The sequence below is a fragment of the Microcaecilia unicolor genome, chromosome 1 (genome assembly GCF_901765095.1).
Source record: "Microcaecilia unicolor chromosome 1, aMicUni1.1, whole genome shotgun sequence".
Classification (NCBI taxonomy): Eukaryota; Metazoa; Chordata; class Amphibia; order Gymnophiona; family Siphonopidae; genus Microcaecilia; species Microcaecilia unicolor.
In genome coordinates this window covers 605088624-605108256 of record NC_044031.1, presented here as the reverse complement: position 1 = coordinate 605108256, position 19633 = coordinate 605088624, and the positions used below count along the sequence as shown (strand labels likewise).

General features: G+C 44.0%; 1 protein-coding gene across 1 annotated transcript in view; it reads right to left on the bottom strand.

Annotated features, from left to right (window-relative positions):
• DENND3 (DENN domain containing 3) overlaps positions 1 to 19633 on the bottom strand; it is a 390432-nt gene that overhangs the window by 77070 nt on the left and 293729 nt on the right. The window contains exon 16 of the mRNA XM_030219612.1: positions 9116 to 9245. Within this exon, the coding sequence (XP_030075472.1) occupies positions 9116 to 9245 (130 nt within the window). The remainder of the gene's footprint in view (positions 1 to 9115; positions 9246 to 19633) is intronic.

Sequence of the window (19633 nt, the reverse complement as noted above, 5' to 3'; positions counted from 1 at the left end):
GTGACGAGGTGCGGCAGTTTCCTCCTGTGCTCCTCGTTCAGGCCCGGGAAAGGAGTCTTCTTTTGTCGCAAGTTTTTTTGCTGTTTCTATATTGGTTTGTTAAAAAAAAAGTTTCCCTTAATTTTAAGTTTTCTTTGTTTTTTGACATGGCCGGCCTTTAGGCTGCGCGGTCGGGTTTCTTCCCTTTCTGTGCCCCTTTCATTTTGGCACAATCGTGTCGTTTCATTTCGCCAAAGCCAATTTTATTCCCATGTCATCAAAGACACCCAGTGGCTTCAAACGTTGTACTCGCTGCAACTAGACCATCTCAGGTACCGATACCCATTCTTGGTGTATCCAGTGCCTTGGGCCCGACCATAGCCCAGCCGATTGTAGTCTGTGTCTTCGAATGAAGAAATGGACCCAAGTGTCTAGAGAAGCCCAGCGAGAGAAAAGTTTCGGGGCTCGGTCCGGTCCCTCGACGTCAGCACCGAGGTCGGAGGTGGCGTCGACATCAAGGGAGACATCGACATCGGGAGCAGAGGTATTGGCTGCTGAGAGACCAAGTTGCGCTGGGCGTAGTGAGGCATCGAGTGGGTCTCCACCAGTCGAGACCTCCTGCTATGCAGCCCCCCCCCCCGAGGAGGCATGAGGATTCCACGTCATCCTCATTGTTACTGAGGAGTCTTGATGACGGGCATCGAGTGAAGGCAAAGAAGCACTGTCATCGATCTCCTTCTACACACGGTGCCGGAAGTTCTGGGGCGTCGAGAGACTAGGCACCTGAGAAGCGTCGGCGCCGAGAGGACCGCTCCCCCTATATACAAGAGGTGCTGATGCATCGGTCTCCTGGCAGCCCAGTACCTGCTCCCAAACCTCGGCAGATTCTGCCACTGGTTGTTCCACTGACCCCGCAGCCTTCTCCGATGGCAGCTCTCGATGAGTGCATCTGGGCCCTGCTTTCAAAACTTCTGGAAGGACTGCTGCGCCAGTCTGCTTCGGTGTTGGGGTGCTTGCACCTTCTGTACCATCTGCTGTAGCAGCGTCTGGCCCATCACCTGCGGTGAGGTCCCCGTCCGTGATGCCGCTTGTCACCCAGGTCGACTCCCCTTCGATGTCAGTGGAGGAAGCTTCGCCGCAGTCCAGGCGGGTGTCAGCCTCTCGACATCGCCATCGAGGACATCGATCCTCGACGTCGAGTCAGGCTCAGTCTCGGACTGATCTGGGAGAAGTTTTATCCGATACTGAAGAGGAGCGTTCGTGGGAGTCAGAAGAAGATCCCAGATACTTTTCTTCTGACAAGTCGTATGGGATTCCCTCTGAACCTTCCCCTCCACCAGAAAGGAGACTATCTCCTCTGGAGAGTCTGTCCTTTACATCCTTTTTCCGGGAAATGGCTAAGGCTATTCCTTTTCCTATGGAGGTTGAGGATCAGCCCAGGGCTGAGATGCTCGAGGTCCTGGACTATCCTTCTCCACCTAGGGAGGCTGTGATGGCTCCTCTACATAAGGTACTGGTCTTACCCTCTGTATGGCCCTGTGATCCCGAAAAAAGCTGATTCCCAGTATTGGATCCACGGTGAACCTGGGTTGATGAGGTCTCAGTTACCCCACAATTCCATGGTGGTGGACTCCGCCCTCAAAAAAGCCAAGAGTACTAGAGACTATGCCTTGGCACCCACAAGCAGAGAAACTAGAGCAGTGATGGCGAACCTTTCAGAGACCGAGTGCCCAAACAGCAACCCAAAATCTAATTATTTATCGCAAAGTACAGGGCAATTTAACCTGAATAACAGAACTTTAAAAGCATTTGGCATGCTTTTGAATAATTAATGTGATTTTTGCTGTTGCATGCATGCTGCACTCATTTTTGGGTGTTCAAGACTGAGTCTACAAAAAACAAAACAAAATAAAAATAATATGAAACTCCCAATACAAATCTATCCCTATACCAAAAATAGCTAACACTATGGTATTCTTACAGACAAGCCTCCAGTGAACAACAAGTATATACTAGTAGAGGAGAAAAAATAACATGATTTTTTTCCATTATAAATCATTTCTGTAAGCTGTTACCCAGTGCAAAATAAGACAGCAGATGTAAATTCTCAAATTGGCCATATTCCAAACACTAAAATGAAAAACAACAAACGTTCATCACGTACCTTCTTAAACCTCCATTATCCCAATTGCAGAGGACTTAAATACAAATCAATACATATATCCAGCTTCTCATACACCTGTGCACAACGATGGAATGAATTACCAACCACTAAGAAAAACACGCGACTTGATGACCTTCCGGAAACTACTGAAGACTCACTTGTTCAAAAAAGCGTACAAAATGGATTCCTCATAACAATGACTCCAAAACTACACCAGACACAATGTATATTGGAGCTCTTTCATTTTGCCTATTTTATTTACTGACAATTATACCTTGTCCTAATATCATTATGTTATGTTGTTACCCATCTACCCACTTCCTAATCAACATAATTTTCGTATGAACCTTTAACAGCAATAATTCTGAAAATCTTCTCTGTTAATATGATTACCATAATATTCCTATGCACCTTATCTTATATATACTCTGATTTTCTATTCCATCAATGTGATTATAGTTGTATTATATTGTAAGCCACATTGAGCCTGCAAATCGGTGGGAAAATGTGGGATACAAATGCAGCAAAATAAAAAAAAAAAAAAAAAAAATTATTTTTTTCTACCTTTGTTGTCTGGTGACTTTGTTTTTCTATCCATATTGGTCCCAGTCTCTGATTCTGCTGCTCTCTATCTGTTCTCTTAACTCCATTTCCAGGGCTTCCTTTCCATTTATTTCTTTACTTTCCTCCTTTCTTCTTCATTTCTTGCTCTCCATCCATAAGTAAAAGCTGGATCCTCCTCTGTGGAATTGACTGGAGGAGGTATAATGTGGATCCAGCTTTTGCCTATTTTCTCCATCCATGTGCAGTTTTTCTCCTCCATCCACCCATGTCCAGCAACCCTCCTCTCCCCTCCAGCCACCCATGTCCAGCGATTCTCTTCTCTCCTCCTGCACCCCTCTCTAGCCACCCATACCCAGCGATTATCCTCTCTCCCCTGCCCCCTCCAGCCACCCATGCCCAGCGATCGTCCTCTCCCCCCTGCGCCCCTCCAGCCACCCATGTCCAGCAACCCTCCTCTCCACCCTGCCCTCCCCTCTGGCCACCCATGTCCAGCAACCCTTTTCTCCCCCCTGCCCTCCCCTCCAGCCACCCATACACAGAGATTCTCTTCTCTCCCCCCTGCCCCCCTCCAGCCACCGATACCCAGTGATTGTCCTCTTTTCCCTGCCCCCCCTCCAGCCACCCATGCCCAGCGATTGTCCTCTCTCCCCTGCCCCCCCTCCAGCCATCCATACCCAGCGATTGTCCTCTCTCTCCACTGCCCCCTCCTCCAGCCACCCAGGTTGTTCAGTGGATTCTTCGGGGCAGGCAGGAAAGATCCCCAAGTCTTTCCTGCCCACTGCTGGCGCTGACTCTCCCGCGGTGCTACTGCATCGCTCTTCAAAATGGCCGCAAAGACTTCAGCAGAAGTCTCGCAAGGCCACCGCTGGAAGTCTCAGCGGCCATTTTTAAAGAGCAATCCGGCAGCGGGGGAGGGTCAGCGCTGGCAGTGGGCAGGCAAGACTAGGGATCTTTCCTGCCTGCCCCGAAGAATCCACTGGACAGCCGGACAGTAAAAAAGCACGCCAGCAGTTCTACTCTGGCTGAGGCGATGGCGCACGTGCCCTCTCTGGCACGCATGCCAGAGGTTCACCATCACTGAGCTAGAGCATTGGACTCTTTTGGGAGGAAGATGTATCAGGCTGCTATGCTCACCACCCAAATCCAATCTTACCAGCTCTTCACGAGCGTCCACTTGCGGAACTCGGTGAGGCAACTGTCTAGCTTGATTGATGCCCTCCCTACGGAGCAGGCTGAGCCTCTTCGCAGGTGGTCAGGCAGCAGAAGGCATGTTGTAAATTCCTGACCAGGGGCTCTTACGACTCTTTTGATATGGCATCCAGAATCACTGCTCAGGGTATAGTGATGCACAGACTCTCGTGGCTGCGTGTCTCAGACCTGGATCACTCGGTCCAACAGCGGATGGCGGATGTACTTTGCTGGGAAGACAACCTTTTTGGTAAAAAAAGTAGAGGATCTTGTTGACCAGATGAAGAAGCATAATGATGCTATGGATTGTCGCTCCCGCCGGGCATCTTCTGCTACAACCTCCTCAACTAGGAGGTATTTTGGGGGGAAGTGGAGCGCTCCCTATTCCTACGCTAAGCGTAGGTACACTCCTGCTTCCCAACAACCTACCTAGGCTCAGCCCCACCACACTCGTTCTCTTCAACAGCGTGCGCCTAAGGCCCTGCTGCTCCCCAGCAAAAGCAAGGACGGGCTTTTGACTGGCTCCAGTTCAGCATAGCCACTGTAAAAGTGCCCATACCGGACGACTTGCCAGTTTGGGGGAGGTTACTGTCTTTTCACCAAAGGTGGCCTCTCATAACCTCCAACCACTGGGTTCTTCAAATAGTTTAGTTAGGATACACCCTCAATCTGGAATCCAAGTCTCCAAATTGCCCGTTGGGAGCTCATTCTTACAGCTCCCAGCACAAGCAGGTACTTGCAGAGGAACTGTCCGCCCTCCTAAAGGCCAAAGTGGTTGAACCCGTTCCACCAGGGGAAGAAGGGCTGAGATTCTATTCCAGGTGCTTCCTTGTGCAGAAAAAGACAGGGTGGATGCGTCCCATCCTAGACCTAAGGGCTCTGAACAAATTCCTAATCCGAGAAAAGTTCAGGATGGTTTCCCTAGGCACCCTTCTTCCCATGATTCAAGAGACCAATTGGCTATGCTCTCTGGACTTACAGGATGCTTACACACACATCTCAATACTTCCAAGCTCACAGGAAGTATCTTCAATTTTGGCTAGGAACACAGCACTTTCAGTACCGTGTACTGCCCTTTAGCCTGGCGTCTGCGCCCAGAATGTTTACAAAGTGTCTAGCAGTAGTCACAGCATCGCTACGCAGACTGGGAGTGCATGTGTTTCCTTATCTCGACGATTGGTGAAGCGCACCTCAGAGGAAGGTGCTCTGGAGTCCATGCGATTGACTATTCAGGTGCTAGAGCTACTGAGGTTCATAATAAATTACTCCAAGTCCCATCTCACTCCGGTCCAAAAATTGGAATTCATTGGAGCACTGCTGGACACGAAGACAGCTTGAGTTCATCTTCCCAAAGTAAGGACAACCTCCTGTCCCTGGTGTCCACAGTTCGAGCATCTCAGTAGATCACAGCTCAGCAGATGTTGAGACTTCTGGGCCACATGGCCTCCACGGTTCATGTAACTCCCATGGCACATCTACATATGAGATCAGCTGAATGGACCTTAGCTTCCCAGTGGTATCAAGCTACGGGGGATCTGGAGGATGTGATCCAACTCCACCGATTTTTGAAATTTTCTTCAGTGGTGGACAATCTGGTCCAATTTGACCAAGGGATGAACATTCCAAATTCCTCAGCCACAAAAAGTGCTGACGATGGATGCATCCCTCCTAGGGTGGGGAGCTCATGTAGATGGGCTTCACACTCAAGGAGCCTGGTCCTTCCAGGAAACAGGTCTTCAGATCAACCTCCTGGAATTACGAGCGATCTGGAACGCTCTAAAGGCTTTCAGAGAACGGCTGTCCAACCAAATCATATTGATTCAAACAATCAGGTTGCGATGCATTACACCAACAAGCAGGGGAGCAACGGATCTCGCCCTCTGTGTCAGGAAGCTGTTCAGATGTGGTTTTGGGCACGCCGTCACGGCATGTTTTTCCAACAGGGGCACTTTCGAAAGAGAAGGGCGCACATCTTCCCACACAAATCGGGAGATGGGCGTCCTTCTCTCAGGGTCGCCCAAATCGGCATAATTGAAAGCCGATTTTGGGTGCCATCAACTGCAGTCCGTTGCAGGGACGACCAAAGTTCACAGGGGTGTGTCGGAGGCATAGCGAAGGTGGGACTGGGGCATGCTTAAGAGATGGGCATCCTCAGCCAATAATGGAAAAAGAAGGGTGTCCCTGACGAGCATTTGGTCGACCTTACTTGGTCCATTTTTTTCACGACCAAGCCTCAAAAAAGTGCCCGAACTGACCAGATGACCACTGGAGGGAATCGGAGATGACCTCCCCTTACTCCCCCAGTGGTCACTAACCCCCTCCCAACCTAAAAAAAAAAAATTAAAATTTTTTTGCCAGCCTCAAATGTCATACCCAGCTCCATGACAGCAGTAGGCAGGTCCCTGGAGCAGTTTTAGTGGGTGCAGTGCACTTCAGGCAGGCGGACCCAGGCCCAACCCCCCCTACCTGTTACACTTGTGGTGGTAAATGTGAGCCCTTCAAAACCCACCAGAAACCCACTGTACCCACATCTAAGTGCCCCCTTCACCCCTTAGGGCTATGGTAGTGGTGTACAATTGTGGGGAGTGGGGTTTGGAGGGCTCAGCACCGAAGATAAGGGAACTATGCACCTGGGAGCAATTTGTGAAGTCCACTGCAGTGCCCCCCTAGGGTGCCCAGTTGGTGTCCTGGCATGTGAGGGGGACCAGTGCACTACGAATGCTGGCTCCTCCCAAGACCAAAGGGCTTGGATTTGCTCATTTTTGAGATGGGCGTCCTCGGTTTCCATTATCACCGAAAACCGGGGACAACCATCTCTAAGATCAACCTAAATGTTGGGATTTGGGCGTCCCCGACCTTATTATCGAAATGAAAGATGGACGCTCATCTTGTTTTGATAATACGGGTTTCCCCGCCTCTTCGCCGGGACGTCCTTAGATATGGGCGCCCTTAGAGATGGTTGTCCCTGTTCGATTATGCCCCTCCAAGCCACTTATCTGGCAGGCGTAAACAAAAGTCTGGCTGACAGGCTGAGCAGGGTAATGCAACCTCATGAGTGGTCACTAAACATGGGCGTTGCCCGCAAGATCTTAAGAGCGTGGGGCACCCTCTCAGATCTTTTTGCCACGCGGATGAATTGCAAAGTCCCTCAGTTCTGTTCCAGGCTTCAGGCCCACGACAGACGAGCATCAGATGCCTTTCTCCTACATTGAGGAACAGACCTTCTGTATGCATATCCTCCCGTACCTCTAGTAGGGAAGACTTTGCTGAAACTCAAGCAAGACCGCGAAACCATGATCCTGATTGCACAATTCTGGCCGCGTCAGATTTGGTTCCCTCTTCTGGAGTTGTCCTCCAAAAAACCGTGGAGGTTGGAGTGTTTTCCAACCCTCATCACTCAGAACGAGGGGTCGCTTCTACATCCCAACCTCCAGTCTCTAGCTCTCATGGCCTGTACGTTGAGAGTTCAGAATTTGCCTCCTTGGGTCTCTCGGAGGGTGTCTCCCGAGTCTTACTTGCTTCCAGAAAAGATTCCACAAAGAGGTTTTACTCTATTAAATGGAGGAGGTTTGCCGTCTGCTGTGACAGAAAGGCCCTAGATCCTCTTTCTTGTCCTACACAGACCCTGCTTGAATATCTTCTACACTTGTCAGAGTCTGGTCTCAAGACCAACTCCGTAAGGGTTCACCTCAGTGCAATTAGTGCTTATCACCGCCGTGTAGAGGGTAAGCCTATCTCTGGACAGCCTTTAGTTGTTCGCTTCATGAGAGGTTTGCTTTTGTCAAAGCCCCCTATCAAACCTCCTCCAGTGTCATGGGATCTCAATGTCGTTCTCACCCAGCTGATGAAAGCTCCTTTTGAGCCACTGAATTTCTGCCATCTGAGGTACTTGACCTGGAAGGTCATTTTCTTGGTGGCTGTTACTTCAGCTCGTAGGATCAGTGAGCTTCAGGCCTTAGTAGTTCATGCACTTTATACTAAGTTTTATCACAACAGAGCAGTCCTCCGCAGGCACCCTAAGTTCCTGCTAAAGGTGGTGTCGGAGTTCCATCTGAACCAGTCAATTGTCTTGCCAACATTGTTTCCCCAACCTCATGCCCACCCTGGCGAAAGCAGTTTGCACACCTTGGACTGCAAGAGAGCACTGGTCTTTTACGTGATGCGGACGAAGCCCTTCAGACAGTCTGCCCAGTTGTTTGTTTCTTTCGACCTCAACAGGAGGGGAGTCGCCATCGGAAAACGCACAATCTCCAATTGCCTAGCAGATTGAGTTCCTTCACTTATGCCCAAGCTGGGCTGACTCTGGAAGGTCATGTCACGGCTCATAATGTTAGAGCCATGGCTGCGTCGGTGGCTCACTTAAAGTCAGACTCCATTGAAGAGATGTGCAAGGCTGCAATGTGGTCATCAGTCCACACATTCACATCACACTACTGCCTTCAGCAGGATAGCCGACGCAACAGTCGGTTTGGGCAGTTGGTGCTGCAGAATCTGTTTGGGGTTTAGAATCCAACTCCACCCCCCCCCCCCCCCCTCCAAAGGCCCGTTTTTCTTCTGTTCCAGGCTGCACTCTCAGCTAGCTGTATATAGTTTCAGGTTAATCAACGTTATGTCCTCACCGTTGCGAGGCCCAATTGGCTAATGTTTATTGTTTTGAGTGAGCCTGCATGCTAGGGAAACCCCACATGTGAGAACAAGCAGCCTGCTTGTCCTCGGAGAAAGCGAAGATACTTACCTGTAGCAGTTATTCTCCGAGGACAGCAGGCTGATTGTTCTCACAAACCTTCCCACATCCCCTTTGGAGTTGTTGTTATTTCATATTCTTTTTGATTTAACTGGATTCCCGGGCCAACGCAGACACTGACCCACATGTGAGAACAATCAGCCTGCTGTCCTCGGAGAATACCTGCTACAGGTAAGTATCTTCACTATATAACACAAATGGAAAACAAGAGGTAAGGTTTAAGAAGAAATAATTGTAGAGTAGTGCATCATCATCTTTAGGTCACTGAAAAACCTGTTCTGCTGTGGAAGATGAAACAAGGAAGAAAAATGAGAAACCTCTTTAATATTAAATACTATTAGATTCATATCTTAGGAACAGCATCTCTGATCTTTCCTTGGTGGAAGCCCACAAAACATGCAAACCGGATAAGAAATATGCCTGAGCAAATGTCAGAAATACTGAAGAGAAAGTACTGAACTGAATATACAACTTACCCTCACTCTTCATCTTGTCAAAATATGAAAGTTTGGAGGCAGCATAAATAGCTTTTGCAGACTGCAGTGAGCCAACAACAGCATCCATTAAGAGAGCATTAATCAGGGCCTCTTGAATATATTGAGGGTCCTACAACACAATGAAAATTCCAGAAAATAAAGGAACATTTTTTTATATTCAGAGAAATCTTTCTAACATCCATCTGCTGTCCTAAAGCAAAGAAGCGCCAATATGAGCACTTTTCCGGATAACCTTTTTGTTTCCAAAATAAAGGATTATAATGGAGATTGCTTTTAGTGAAGTAAATTCTGCAGTAAAATAGTTCCAAGGACTTCAAAACTAAGCAATTCAATTTTTTGAATCTGAAGCAATGCATTCATTATTATTTATAACTAAGAATTACTTGGTCCTGCAAGGGCATAGTCCGATTTTGGAAGGAGCTAGTACAATATGTTTCTGAGATGTGGAAGGCGGGCTGGAAATATGACTCGGCGCTGCTCCTGGGCCATCCTGTTCTCATACACCCTGTCCCATCAGGATTTACCGCTTTTGTACGCAAAGCTATTGTAGTGGCTAAACAAGCAATACTCTCAGAATGGCTTACATGCAACTACCCTACAGTAGGGTACCCTACATGGCGTGTGCATATGATAACGTTACTGCGGGTAGAGAGGGTGGGAATTACAGACTTTAAAACGAAGACTGGAGTGCCTTTCCAACTCATTTGGACTCCCTTTTGGAATGCTCTGACTCCAACTGCCAGGAGTAGACTGTTAACTTCTAGATATTGCCCTGTACCCTGCGCTATTATGTTCATTTGATGCCATAGCAAGGGAAAAAAAAGGGGGAGGGTGGGAGGGGAAAGGAATGGGAGGGAAGGTTAAGTCCTATTTGTTGGGGTAGAAGTACTATGTGTTAGTTTAGCCACATGGGGGGGAAATATCAGACGTTCATACATGATGATGTTAACTTTTCATCTTAAGTTTTGAATAAAAATGATTGAAACATAACTAAGAATTACATATATAAAGTTGTTTAAAATGATTTTAGGTCTTGTTAAATACTAATAAATATATTTTAGCATAAAATTTTAGGTGGGTTCTTATCCACACCAAAAGCTTTTGAAACTTGAAATGAATCAAACAGATGCTGTTAAAACCACACGCTGGAAAAGGATCCCCTTAGGCTCCCTGCTCTTAGAATATCCAGCGTAACTGTCTGAAGGAATGCTAAGAAATAAATTAGGATTCTATGTAATACCACATATGCATAGTAGCAGCAGTCATTAATTGAATTGTTCAAACTTGAAGAAAGACGTTTGCTAGCAATGGCTTTCTTATCAGGAAAAAAAAAGGTACATTGAAAAAGACGCCCTGACTTAATATCTGCTATGTCGGAATCAGATAACTATTTTCTTTGGATAAAACTGACACATCCAAGCAAAGGCACATTGATATTCCTTAAAATTTTGCAATTTATTGAAACTCTGCCCATTAATTATTAAAACACTCTATTAATAATTATAGGGAATACTGTGTGGTTATAGCTTGTTTAAACCTTTGTGAGTGCACCTGAGGCCTGAATCATCCACTATAAACCAAACTGACATGGATTCATGTTGCACTGCAGTCTGTTAAAGGACTTCCTGCCCAATTTTGAAGATCGAATATAGACTGTTCATTGTTCTTTGCTGTGAACATAGGTGCTCAGGACTTTCTAAGCCCTGTTAGAGTTTGAGTTTAAGAGTGATCCTTACCAGTTCTAGCCAGCATGGTAACATTGCCTGCCTTGTCTGGTCTTTGTTTTTCATCACTGGAACTGTGGATCATCCATCTGCCATGTGACAGCAAGTGTCTGTTTGGCCATGCTAGAATTAGTATGCCTAGCTACTCTAATCAGGAAAGCTGTTTCCAGCGCTCAGAGTTTCAGCATACAGCACTAATAATCAGAAACACAGTCAGACAACACTAAGACGTAATGAAGAACAGAGCCGCTAGGAACTGACAACAGACAAAGGATTTCATTGCTGCCAGTCTTGCTCATCTGTTTGCTTAAAATCCTGCTATCTCTCCCTACACTCCTCCCCAGAAACTCAGTGCACTGGGTAAATCTCTCTTATCTGCATCCTTCTCCTCCACTGCTAGCTCCAGACTCCATTCCTTTTATCTTGCTGCACCATATGCCTGGAATAGACTTCCTGAGCCGGTAGGTCAAGCTCCATCTCTGGTTGTCTTCAAATCTAGGCTAAAAGCCCACCTTTTGGATGCTGCTTTTAACTTTTAACTCCTAATCCTTACTCACTTGTTCAGTACCCAAGTTTTTTCATTCCCACCTTAGTAATTCCCTTATCTCTTATTTGTCCTGTTTGTCTGTCCTAATTAGACTGTAAGCTCTGTCGAGCAGGGACTGTCTCTTTATGTCCAGTGTACAGTGATGCGTACATCTAGTAGTGCTATAGAAATGATAAGTAGTAGTACTGTTGCCCTGCAGTTATCAGGGAACATATGAAAGACTGATAGACTTTGTTGGACTGTGGAACATTACCTCATCAGAACTCTTGTGCACCTCTCAGCCACAGCTGACCTAGAGCTCACCGAAAGATAAATCAGCCGGAACTCAGAAGGAGGGAGAAAAAAAAACAGCCATTCTGACTTGGAGCAGGTGACTACTGGATTAGAGTGTGTCTGCCTGGCTGCCTGCCACGATAAAGTAGGAATGGTGATTTAAGATCCTAAAGTTCAGGGGGCAGATAGATATGTTTCTTGGGTATAAAGTATGAATCAGACCATCACACACACACAAACATATATATATATATATATATATATATATATATATATATATATATATATATATATATATATATATAACCAATAAACTAAATTATATTCTCAAAACATGTCACATCTCTTCTTATTGCCAGGAATATAGCCAGAGCTCGGCACAGATTCAAAGCATCACTATACAAGCTAATTACTCTGATTGCGCCTACAATCCTATACAGCAGAGCAAAATGCCTATGATTAAGTCTCTACAGCTGACACCATGTTGAAGAGCCAGAAGGATGAGAACACTTGGCTTCAGAATCTGCTTTGTTGCTGCAACGTAGTCAGTGAACATGAGATGGCTTTTTCACAGGTGGAGATGAAAGTGGTGCTCACCTTGCATAATTTGCCAATGTAATGGCCATTCCTGGCATATTTGATTGTACACTAAGTACAGAGAACAGAGTACTTCCCTCACACTAAAGGATTGTTGCTGAGCTAACATCAGCTGTGGATGTCACTGGAGTAGCAGCATCCTCTGTTGATGAAGGAGGGGTTGCTTAAGTGAAGATAACCCCAGTCTAGATGCCTCACCAGGGAATATCTATTATGGAGCTGACTTCTGTGGGTAATTCTGTGACCTTCCCACACTCAGAAACTACTGACATAATGAAGAGTAGTCCTCAGATTGTGGAGCCATTGTACACAATAGGGACTTTAGTTGCTCCTTGGAAAACCCTGACACACAAAAAATGATAGAGTTGTTTTGGGAGTTCAATTTCTTTACAAACCCAGCTTAATTCCTAGGGAGCTGTGTAAGTGTCTCAGGGATAGATGATGATATATTGAAAGATGGAAGTTCTGGAGAATTTTAATAGACACTGCAATCTGAATTTTATAAAATTTCCAAATCTCTGCTAGTTGCTCCATGTGATATACCTGCAATAGGTTCTTCAGATGCTAAAGGAAGCATTGCCACCTGCCTCAAGTTTATTACATCCATTTGGAACTGGAACCAGACAATCAACTATCAATCAACATCAGATTCTTCTGTACAGAATGTCTGAAGATAGCTTGAACCTTATGAGTTCTTAGACAGCTGAAATGTGGCTGTGATTGTTAAAGTTAAACTAATAACCACATTTGCTTCAGAACCAGATCTGAACTGGTTGTTTAAGCTATTTTTTTAATTTAAAAATAAGTGTAATAAGTGTATATATTTCCTGGCATTATCATAGAACCATTCCTTTACTACAAGTTTTGTATTTGCTTCCAGTGAAAGCAAGGGTTCACTTTAAAATTATTGCTTTTGTCTTTCAAATATTACTTGGATTGGCTCCTGATTATTTGTGCACTTTAATAGATCTCTCACTAAGAAATGCATTAAAGGGTCCCCGGGATTTTCTTTTACTTCATTTTCCTAGTTGTAAGGGAGTACTTCAAAAATCAATTCATGTTGCGGGGTTTCCCTATCTTGCACCAAAGATGTGGAATTTATTGTCAAAGGAGATAAGATGGGTAACTATCTACTTTTTCGTAAAAAGCTTAAATCCTTAATGCTTAACATTTTTATTAGTAAAAATCTAGTTATTAAGATCTATGTTCAGGAACAGACAAGAGAGATGTATTATGTACATGCATTTCATAGTTTAAAACATTTGATATATCACCCTTTTAAAACATACAAGTCAGAATAATTTACAATTTAAAAAAACAGAAAAGAATGCAAATTAAAATAGTAAAGAACTCACAATAACTATAATAATACATACATTCGTCCTCAACTTGTGAAACTGCAGGCTGCCAAACCTGGAGACACGGGTGATATCAGTACCCCACAAATTTTGAAAAAAGGCAAGACTTCAACCTCACTTTAAATGATCAAAAAATTATTTCTTACCTGATAATTTTCTTTCCTTTAGTTGCAGCAAAATGAATCCAGAGACTTGTGGGTTGTGATCATCTACCAGCAAGTGGAGATAGAGAGCACTGAACTGCACTGTCATAGTATGGGATGCTCCTTGGTCAATAATCAGTATTTCTCATGACAAAGCAGAAGAAAACAGAATTATAACATTTCTCCTTCCCCACACGGAAACCGATTACAACAATCCATCTAAAATATAAAAATGCAGCAACACGTTCCAATAGAGAGAACTGAAAGGAACCACTGGAAAAACAGGGTGAGCCTCTAGATTCATCTGCTGCAACTAAAGGAAATAAAATTATCAGGTAAGAAATAATTTTTCATTCCTTAGCGTCAGCAGCAGATGAATCCAGAGACTTGTGGGATGCAGCAAAGCAGTCCTAAAGTAGGGTAGGAACCTGAAGCTCCTGTGGATAGAACCGATACTCCAAAAGATGCATCCAACCAAGTGGAGACATCCAAATGGTAGTGTCTGGAGAAGGTATACATGGAAGACCATGTCACCACCCTACATATTTCCGCCAGGGAGAACAGATGGTCTTCTTTTTTTTTTTAATTTATTTATTCAGTTTAATCAAATTTATACAAGAAACATTTTGATTGGTAAAGCATTATAAAAATAAAATTTGTAACAAAGGAAATTAACATTCATTTAGGTAATTATTGACATTCAAGTCCATAAATAGCAGATCCAAAATTTAGGAATTCAGGGAGCAAAAAAAAAAAAAAAAAAAAGAATATAAGGTATTAATAAAGGATAACGCAAACTCTACTAAGGTGAGTTAATTATTTCCTTGTCGCTTGTCCTTTTTTCGCCGAGGCTATTAGAGCCGATGCATGTGCTGGTTCTGTGAATACATATTTCTTCTCATCAAGTCTTACTATGCACTTGAAGGGGTAGCTTAAGAAAAAGGTACCCCCCAAGTGCAGTACTTCGGGCTTAAGGAGCAAGAATTGTTTCCTCTGTCTCCATGTCTCCTTGGAGACATCAGGAAATAGTAATATTTTATATCCCAAAAAGGGTTTATCTTTATTGGAAAAACAGACGGAAGATCCGATTTTTATCAGGTAATAATGCAACGGTCGCAACCAGAGTTGCGGCCGTTGCAAGTTCAGAATCAGAAGTCTCAAGCAAAAGAGATACATCCAATGACATTTCAGGCATTTGATTCAGTTCCTTTCCTGGGATGTAATATGCCAGGGTAAATGGCGGTATATTCTGCTCTGGTACATTCAAAATGTCCCGCATATAATGTTTTAACATATCTAAAGGAGCAACAGTCTTTATCCTGGGAAAATTAACAAATCTTAGATTATGATTTTTAGTATAATTGTCAAAGATTTCCATTCTTTTCCTAAGATTTGTTAAATCATTTGTCATTAAAAGGTTGTAATGTTTCCAGTTTCATAGTTCTTTGATCCATTTTTTTTCAATTTTGTCATCAATAACTTTAATCTTTTCCTCTGTCTTTTGTAGGTCATTTTCTAATAAGTTTACTTTAGGTACAGCTTCATTAAACTGCTTCAGGAAAGTTTGACCCAAGTTAGAAACTAAGTCCCATAACTCGTCCAATGTTACCTCCTTTGGTTTAACCATCAATTCCTTCGGTATATCAAACCTCTCAGAAGTCTTCACATGCTTCTCATTCTGTCCCTCGGCTCCTCTCTCCTTAATTCGTGGCGACGTCTCTCCCTTCTGTGATGAAAATGAGTCCTGAATTCGACGCTCTTCCGTGCCCATAGTACCTTCACAGGGAGGCCCCGTCGAGTCAGCGAGAAAAGAGCTTGCGCCTACCGGTTGGGGAGGTGGCGTGCGCATAGCGGGGCTCAAGGTGGTATCCAGGCCAGGGGAGACCGATTCTCCCAGAATGTCGGAACTCCCTACTGGCAGCATTCCGCTATTGTTGCAGAAACTTCATTGGCTATCAGTATAATATAGGGCTAAATATAAAACTCTATGTCTGATCTTCAAGGCCCTTAAAGGAAATGGCCTAAAGTACTTGAAGAACAGGATGACCTTCTACAAACCTCCAAGGACACTCAGGTCTTCCCAAAGGGTATTCCTAACCACACCCTATCCAAAAGATATTACACGATGTGATACCTGCAAGCGAGCCTGAGTACTCCCTGAAAGGCTCCGCTTAACACAAGACTATCTCTACTTCAGGAAGCAGGTAAAAACTTGGCTCTTCAAACAGGCCTTTAATGGAAGAAGCAACTAACTTCTTAGTCTTGCACACACACAAGGAGTGACACAGGCTGCACATACTGCAGTAGGACATGTTTATCCACTCCTACCCATCTCTCTGACCTCATGTGCAACTTTCTTTAAATTAGTCACCTTATTTTCTTACTCCTCTTACTCTCTTACCTAACTATATGTTCCATCTTTGCTTATAACATACACTGTCTATTAAAAATGTTCTATTACGTATTGTGTTGACATTGTGAGTCGTATACTATGCCCTACTTTGTATTATTTGAATATTTTTACTGCTGTAATTGTCTATTGCATATGCTTGATTTATTCTTACTGTACACCGCCATGAGTGAACTCTTTCAAAAAGGCAGTAAATAAATCCTAATAAATAAATAAATAAAGGAAAGCAACTCTTCCCTTATGAAACACCTGCACCGCAGTGGAATCATCAGATTCTTCTGCAAACAGCTCCCTCTCCTCCAATTCCTCCTGCATCTATACAGAAAGGGACTGCCCTGAAATGACTCCCTCAGAATGATAGGGAGGCCGGGAAGCAATAGACCCTACTTTTGAGCTGGAGTGCAATTATCTCCTCTTCGGGGCAGGGTCCATCAGTGGAGACTGAGGCAAGGAACAATCCAGAAATCTCCAAAGGCTGAGCTAAAAAGGAACTGTCAGTTCCCCTACCAGACTTCTACAACATACAGGCATTATGGAGCAGCAGAATTAACTTGGGGGGGGGGGGGGGGGGAATAGAAGAACCCAGCCCTGGAGAAACCCCCAGAGCAGCTGACACGTGTCTAAGGACCTCTAAAGTAGTGCCAGCTAAAAAAGGCGCCGGCAGTGCTGCTCCCAAATCATGCTGCTATATAAAAAGCTACCATATCACTTTCAGCCCCATGAGGATAATGAGCCCACATCTCTCCTGCACAGGATATTAACGAGGCCTCCCTGAACATGGCCCCTTCTGCCAGAGGAGAGTCTGCATAGCCACCCGGATACTGCCCCAGTAATGCTCTCTGCTTTCCACAGTGGGACCAGCTTTTAACAACTTTGGCAGCCGATGTAAAGAAAACAAAAGTAAAACCACACCTGGCCCAAAGGTGAAAGAAAATGTAAAGATACATTCGCCTCAGGAAAGCCAACCGTTTGGAGTCCTGCCTGTGCTGCTGGAAGCACACTCACCTCCTCTCCATCATTATACCCTTTATACTGGCCCAAACCAGTATCTCTCTTGCAGCCAAGGCTGTGGACTTTAAAGAATTAGGCCCCAATATTTTTCTTCAGTGAGGAGGGAAAATGAAGAAAGGGCTGGAGAGGGGAGAAGAGTGGGGGAGGGACCTGGTATCACCAGGTGTACCCTTCTAAAGCCTGCACCACTCAGCCATACACCCCAAAGCTCTACTGAACTGAGAGACCCAGAATAGGAACCACTATCAGACGAGACCAGGAGCTTGTGAGAGACCATCCATCTCCCTGCTGGAGATAGAGAATACTGGCTGACCAAGAAGCATCCCATACTGTAAGACAGTGCAGTTCAGCGCTCTCTATCTCCTCCTACTGGTAGATGGTCCCTAGATTCATTTGCTGCTGATGCTAAGTAAAAGACTGTTCTTCATGAAAGCTCTAAGGAAGCTGGTTCCATAAAAAAGGAGCATTTATGATTTTTTCTTCAATGTTGAGTTTGAAAGCTTTAAGGATACATTTATATTCCTATGATCTATGCATTTATTGCTCATTGAGGGCCCCTTTACTAGGCTGTGGTAAAAAGGGCCCTGCACTAGCAGAGGGGGCTGTTATTGCCATGCGCTGAGGCCCTTTTTACCAAAGCGGGTAAAAAGGCCAAAAAAAAAAAAAAAAGACATGGCCATGCATAAGATTGCTCTTATCGCATGGCCATGAAGGGGGGAGCACTTACCGCCACCCACTGAGGTGGAAGTAAAGGCTCCCAAGCTATCCAGTAGCGCAGTGCTGCCCGATTATCACCTGCAGAAATATTTTTTGAATAATTTCACTAGCACCGGAAATGGTGAGTGCTGGGGGTGGAACTACTGCCAGCCCTTGCGTTGGGCCGGTGGTAGCTCCAGATTGGCGCGCAGTAAGCCCACAGTGGTTTTACTGCTTAGTAAAAGAGCCCCTGAGTCTGACAGCCATGCTGAATATTATTGCTATAATGTAAATGAGAGATTTTCACAGTGCTGTAAACCACATTGAACCAAATTTATTTGGATAATGTGGGATATAAGAGGCAATAAATTAAATTTATTAGAAAGAGATTCAACAAAAATATAAAGCCTTTCCTGCTAAACACAAACAGGTTTTGTCCTCAAGGCAATCTTCTCTTGCACTTTCTTCATAAATGTCATATTCTACTTTTGTGGGGGAGGGGCAAAAAATAATAATAATAATAATTTAAAAAAAAAAAATATATATATATATATATATATATATATATATAAATCAACTCCAGTACTTTCTGCAAGAAAGAACTAGTTCCTCACTGGATACGGTTTACGGTCACCTCTGAGGTAGTACTCTGAATATGAATGATTTATCTATTCTGACCTTCTTCATCTTTGATCACTCAATCCTCTACAAAAAGACCTTTCCGATCTAGTGAAGCACTGCATTTTTATTTTCTATCAGCACATAGGATAACATCTAAGAGCAAACTGAAATTGCTGCTCTATACTGGAACTCTCTGCTCTATATTAGAATTCTCTGCCACTTGCTATCAGGAAAGAAACTCAAAATATGATTTTTAGAGGGAAAAAAAACTTAAAAAAAAAAAAAGCTTTGTTTCAGAAATTTTGTAATTATTATTATATTTTTTTAGAAATTGTATAATTCCTCATATATGGTTAACTTCTTAGGGCCCTGTTTACTAAGCCGCGCTATAGGTACTCTAACATTTTAGCGCGCGCTGCTAATGCTAGAGACACCCATAGGAATAAATGGGTGTCGCTAGCATTAGTGCACACTAATTTTTAGCATGCTTACACTACAGCGCAGCTTAGTAAACTTGGCCCTTAATTTGTAATCCGCTCTGAACTATATCGTAGGATAGTAGTAGACAAGTGTTTTTATTGTATTCATTATTTTATCTTTCTATCTGATTGGCTCCTCTTTTTTGAGGTCTAATGTATACCTGGGTTCCATTCTTAATTTTTATTTTCTGCTTTTCTTCCTGTTGATTTATTTGGTATTGTGATTGCAAATTGTTTCTTTTTGGGAAGTGCAACTGTAAAATAGCTTTAAAATAAAATTAAGAAGAAATGGTTTATTAAATGTTTGTAAAACTCTTAACCAGTATCTAAATACAAAATCCAAAAAAGAATTCATGCTGACCTTACAATGCTTCAGGGCAGACCCTAGAGAAGTGCAAGGCTACAGACATCTCAATGAAGGAACCGTATCTAGGGGAAAAGGTGTTGGCATACGTTTCAACTGAAGGCAGCAGCAAAGCACAAGCTATGGCTCATCCAAAAAGGTTAATTTCTACAAATTCTTAGTGGTAAAAAAGGGCAGACAATATCAGCACTTTGTATGTTATGGACCTAAATATTTTATCTGACTCATGAAGAAACAGCTTATTAGTCCTACCCACTATTATGTTTTTTATGTC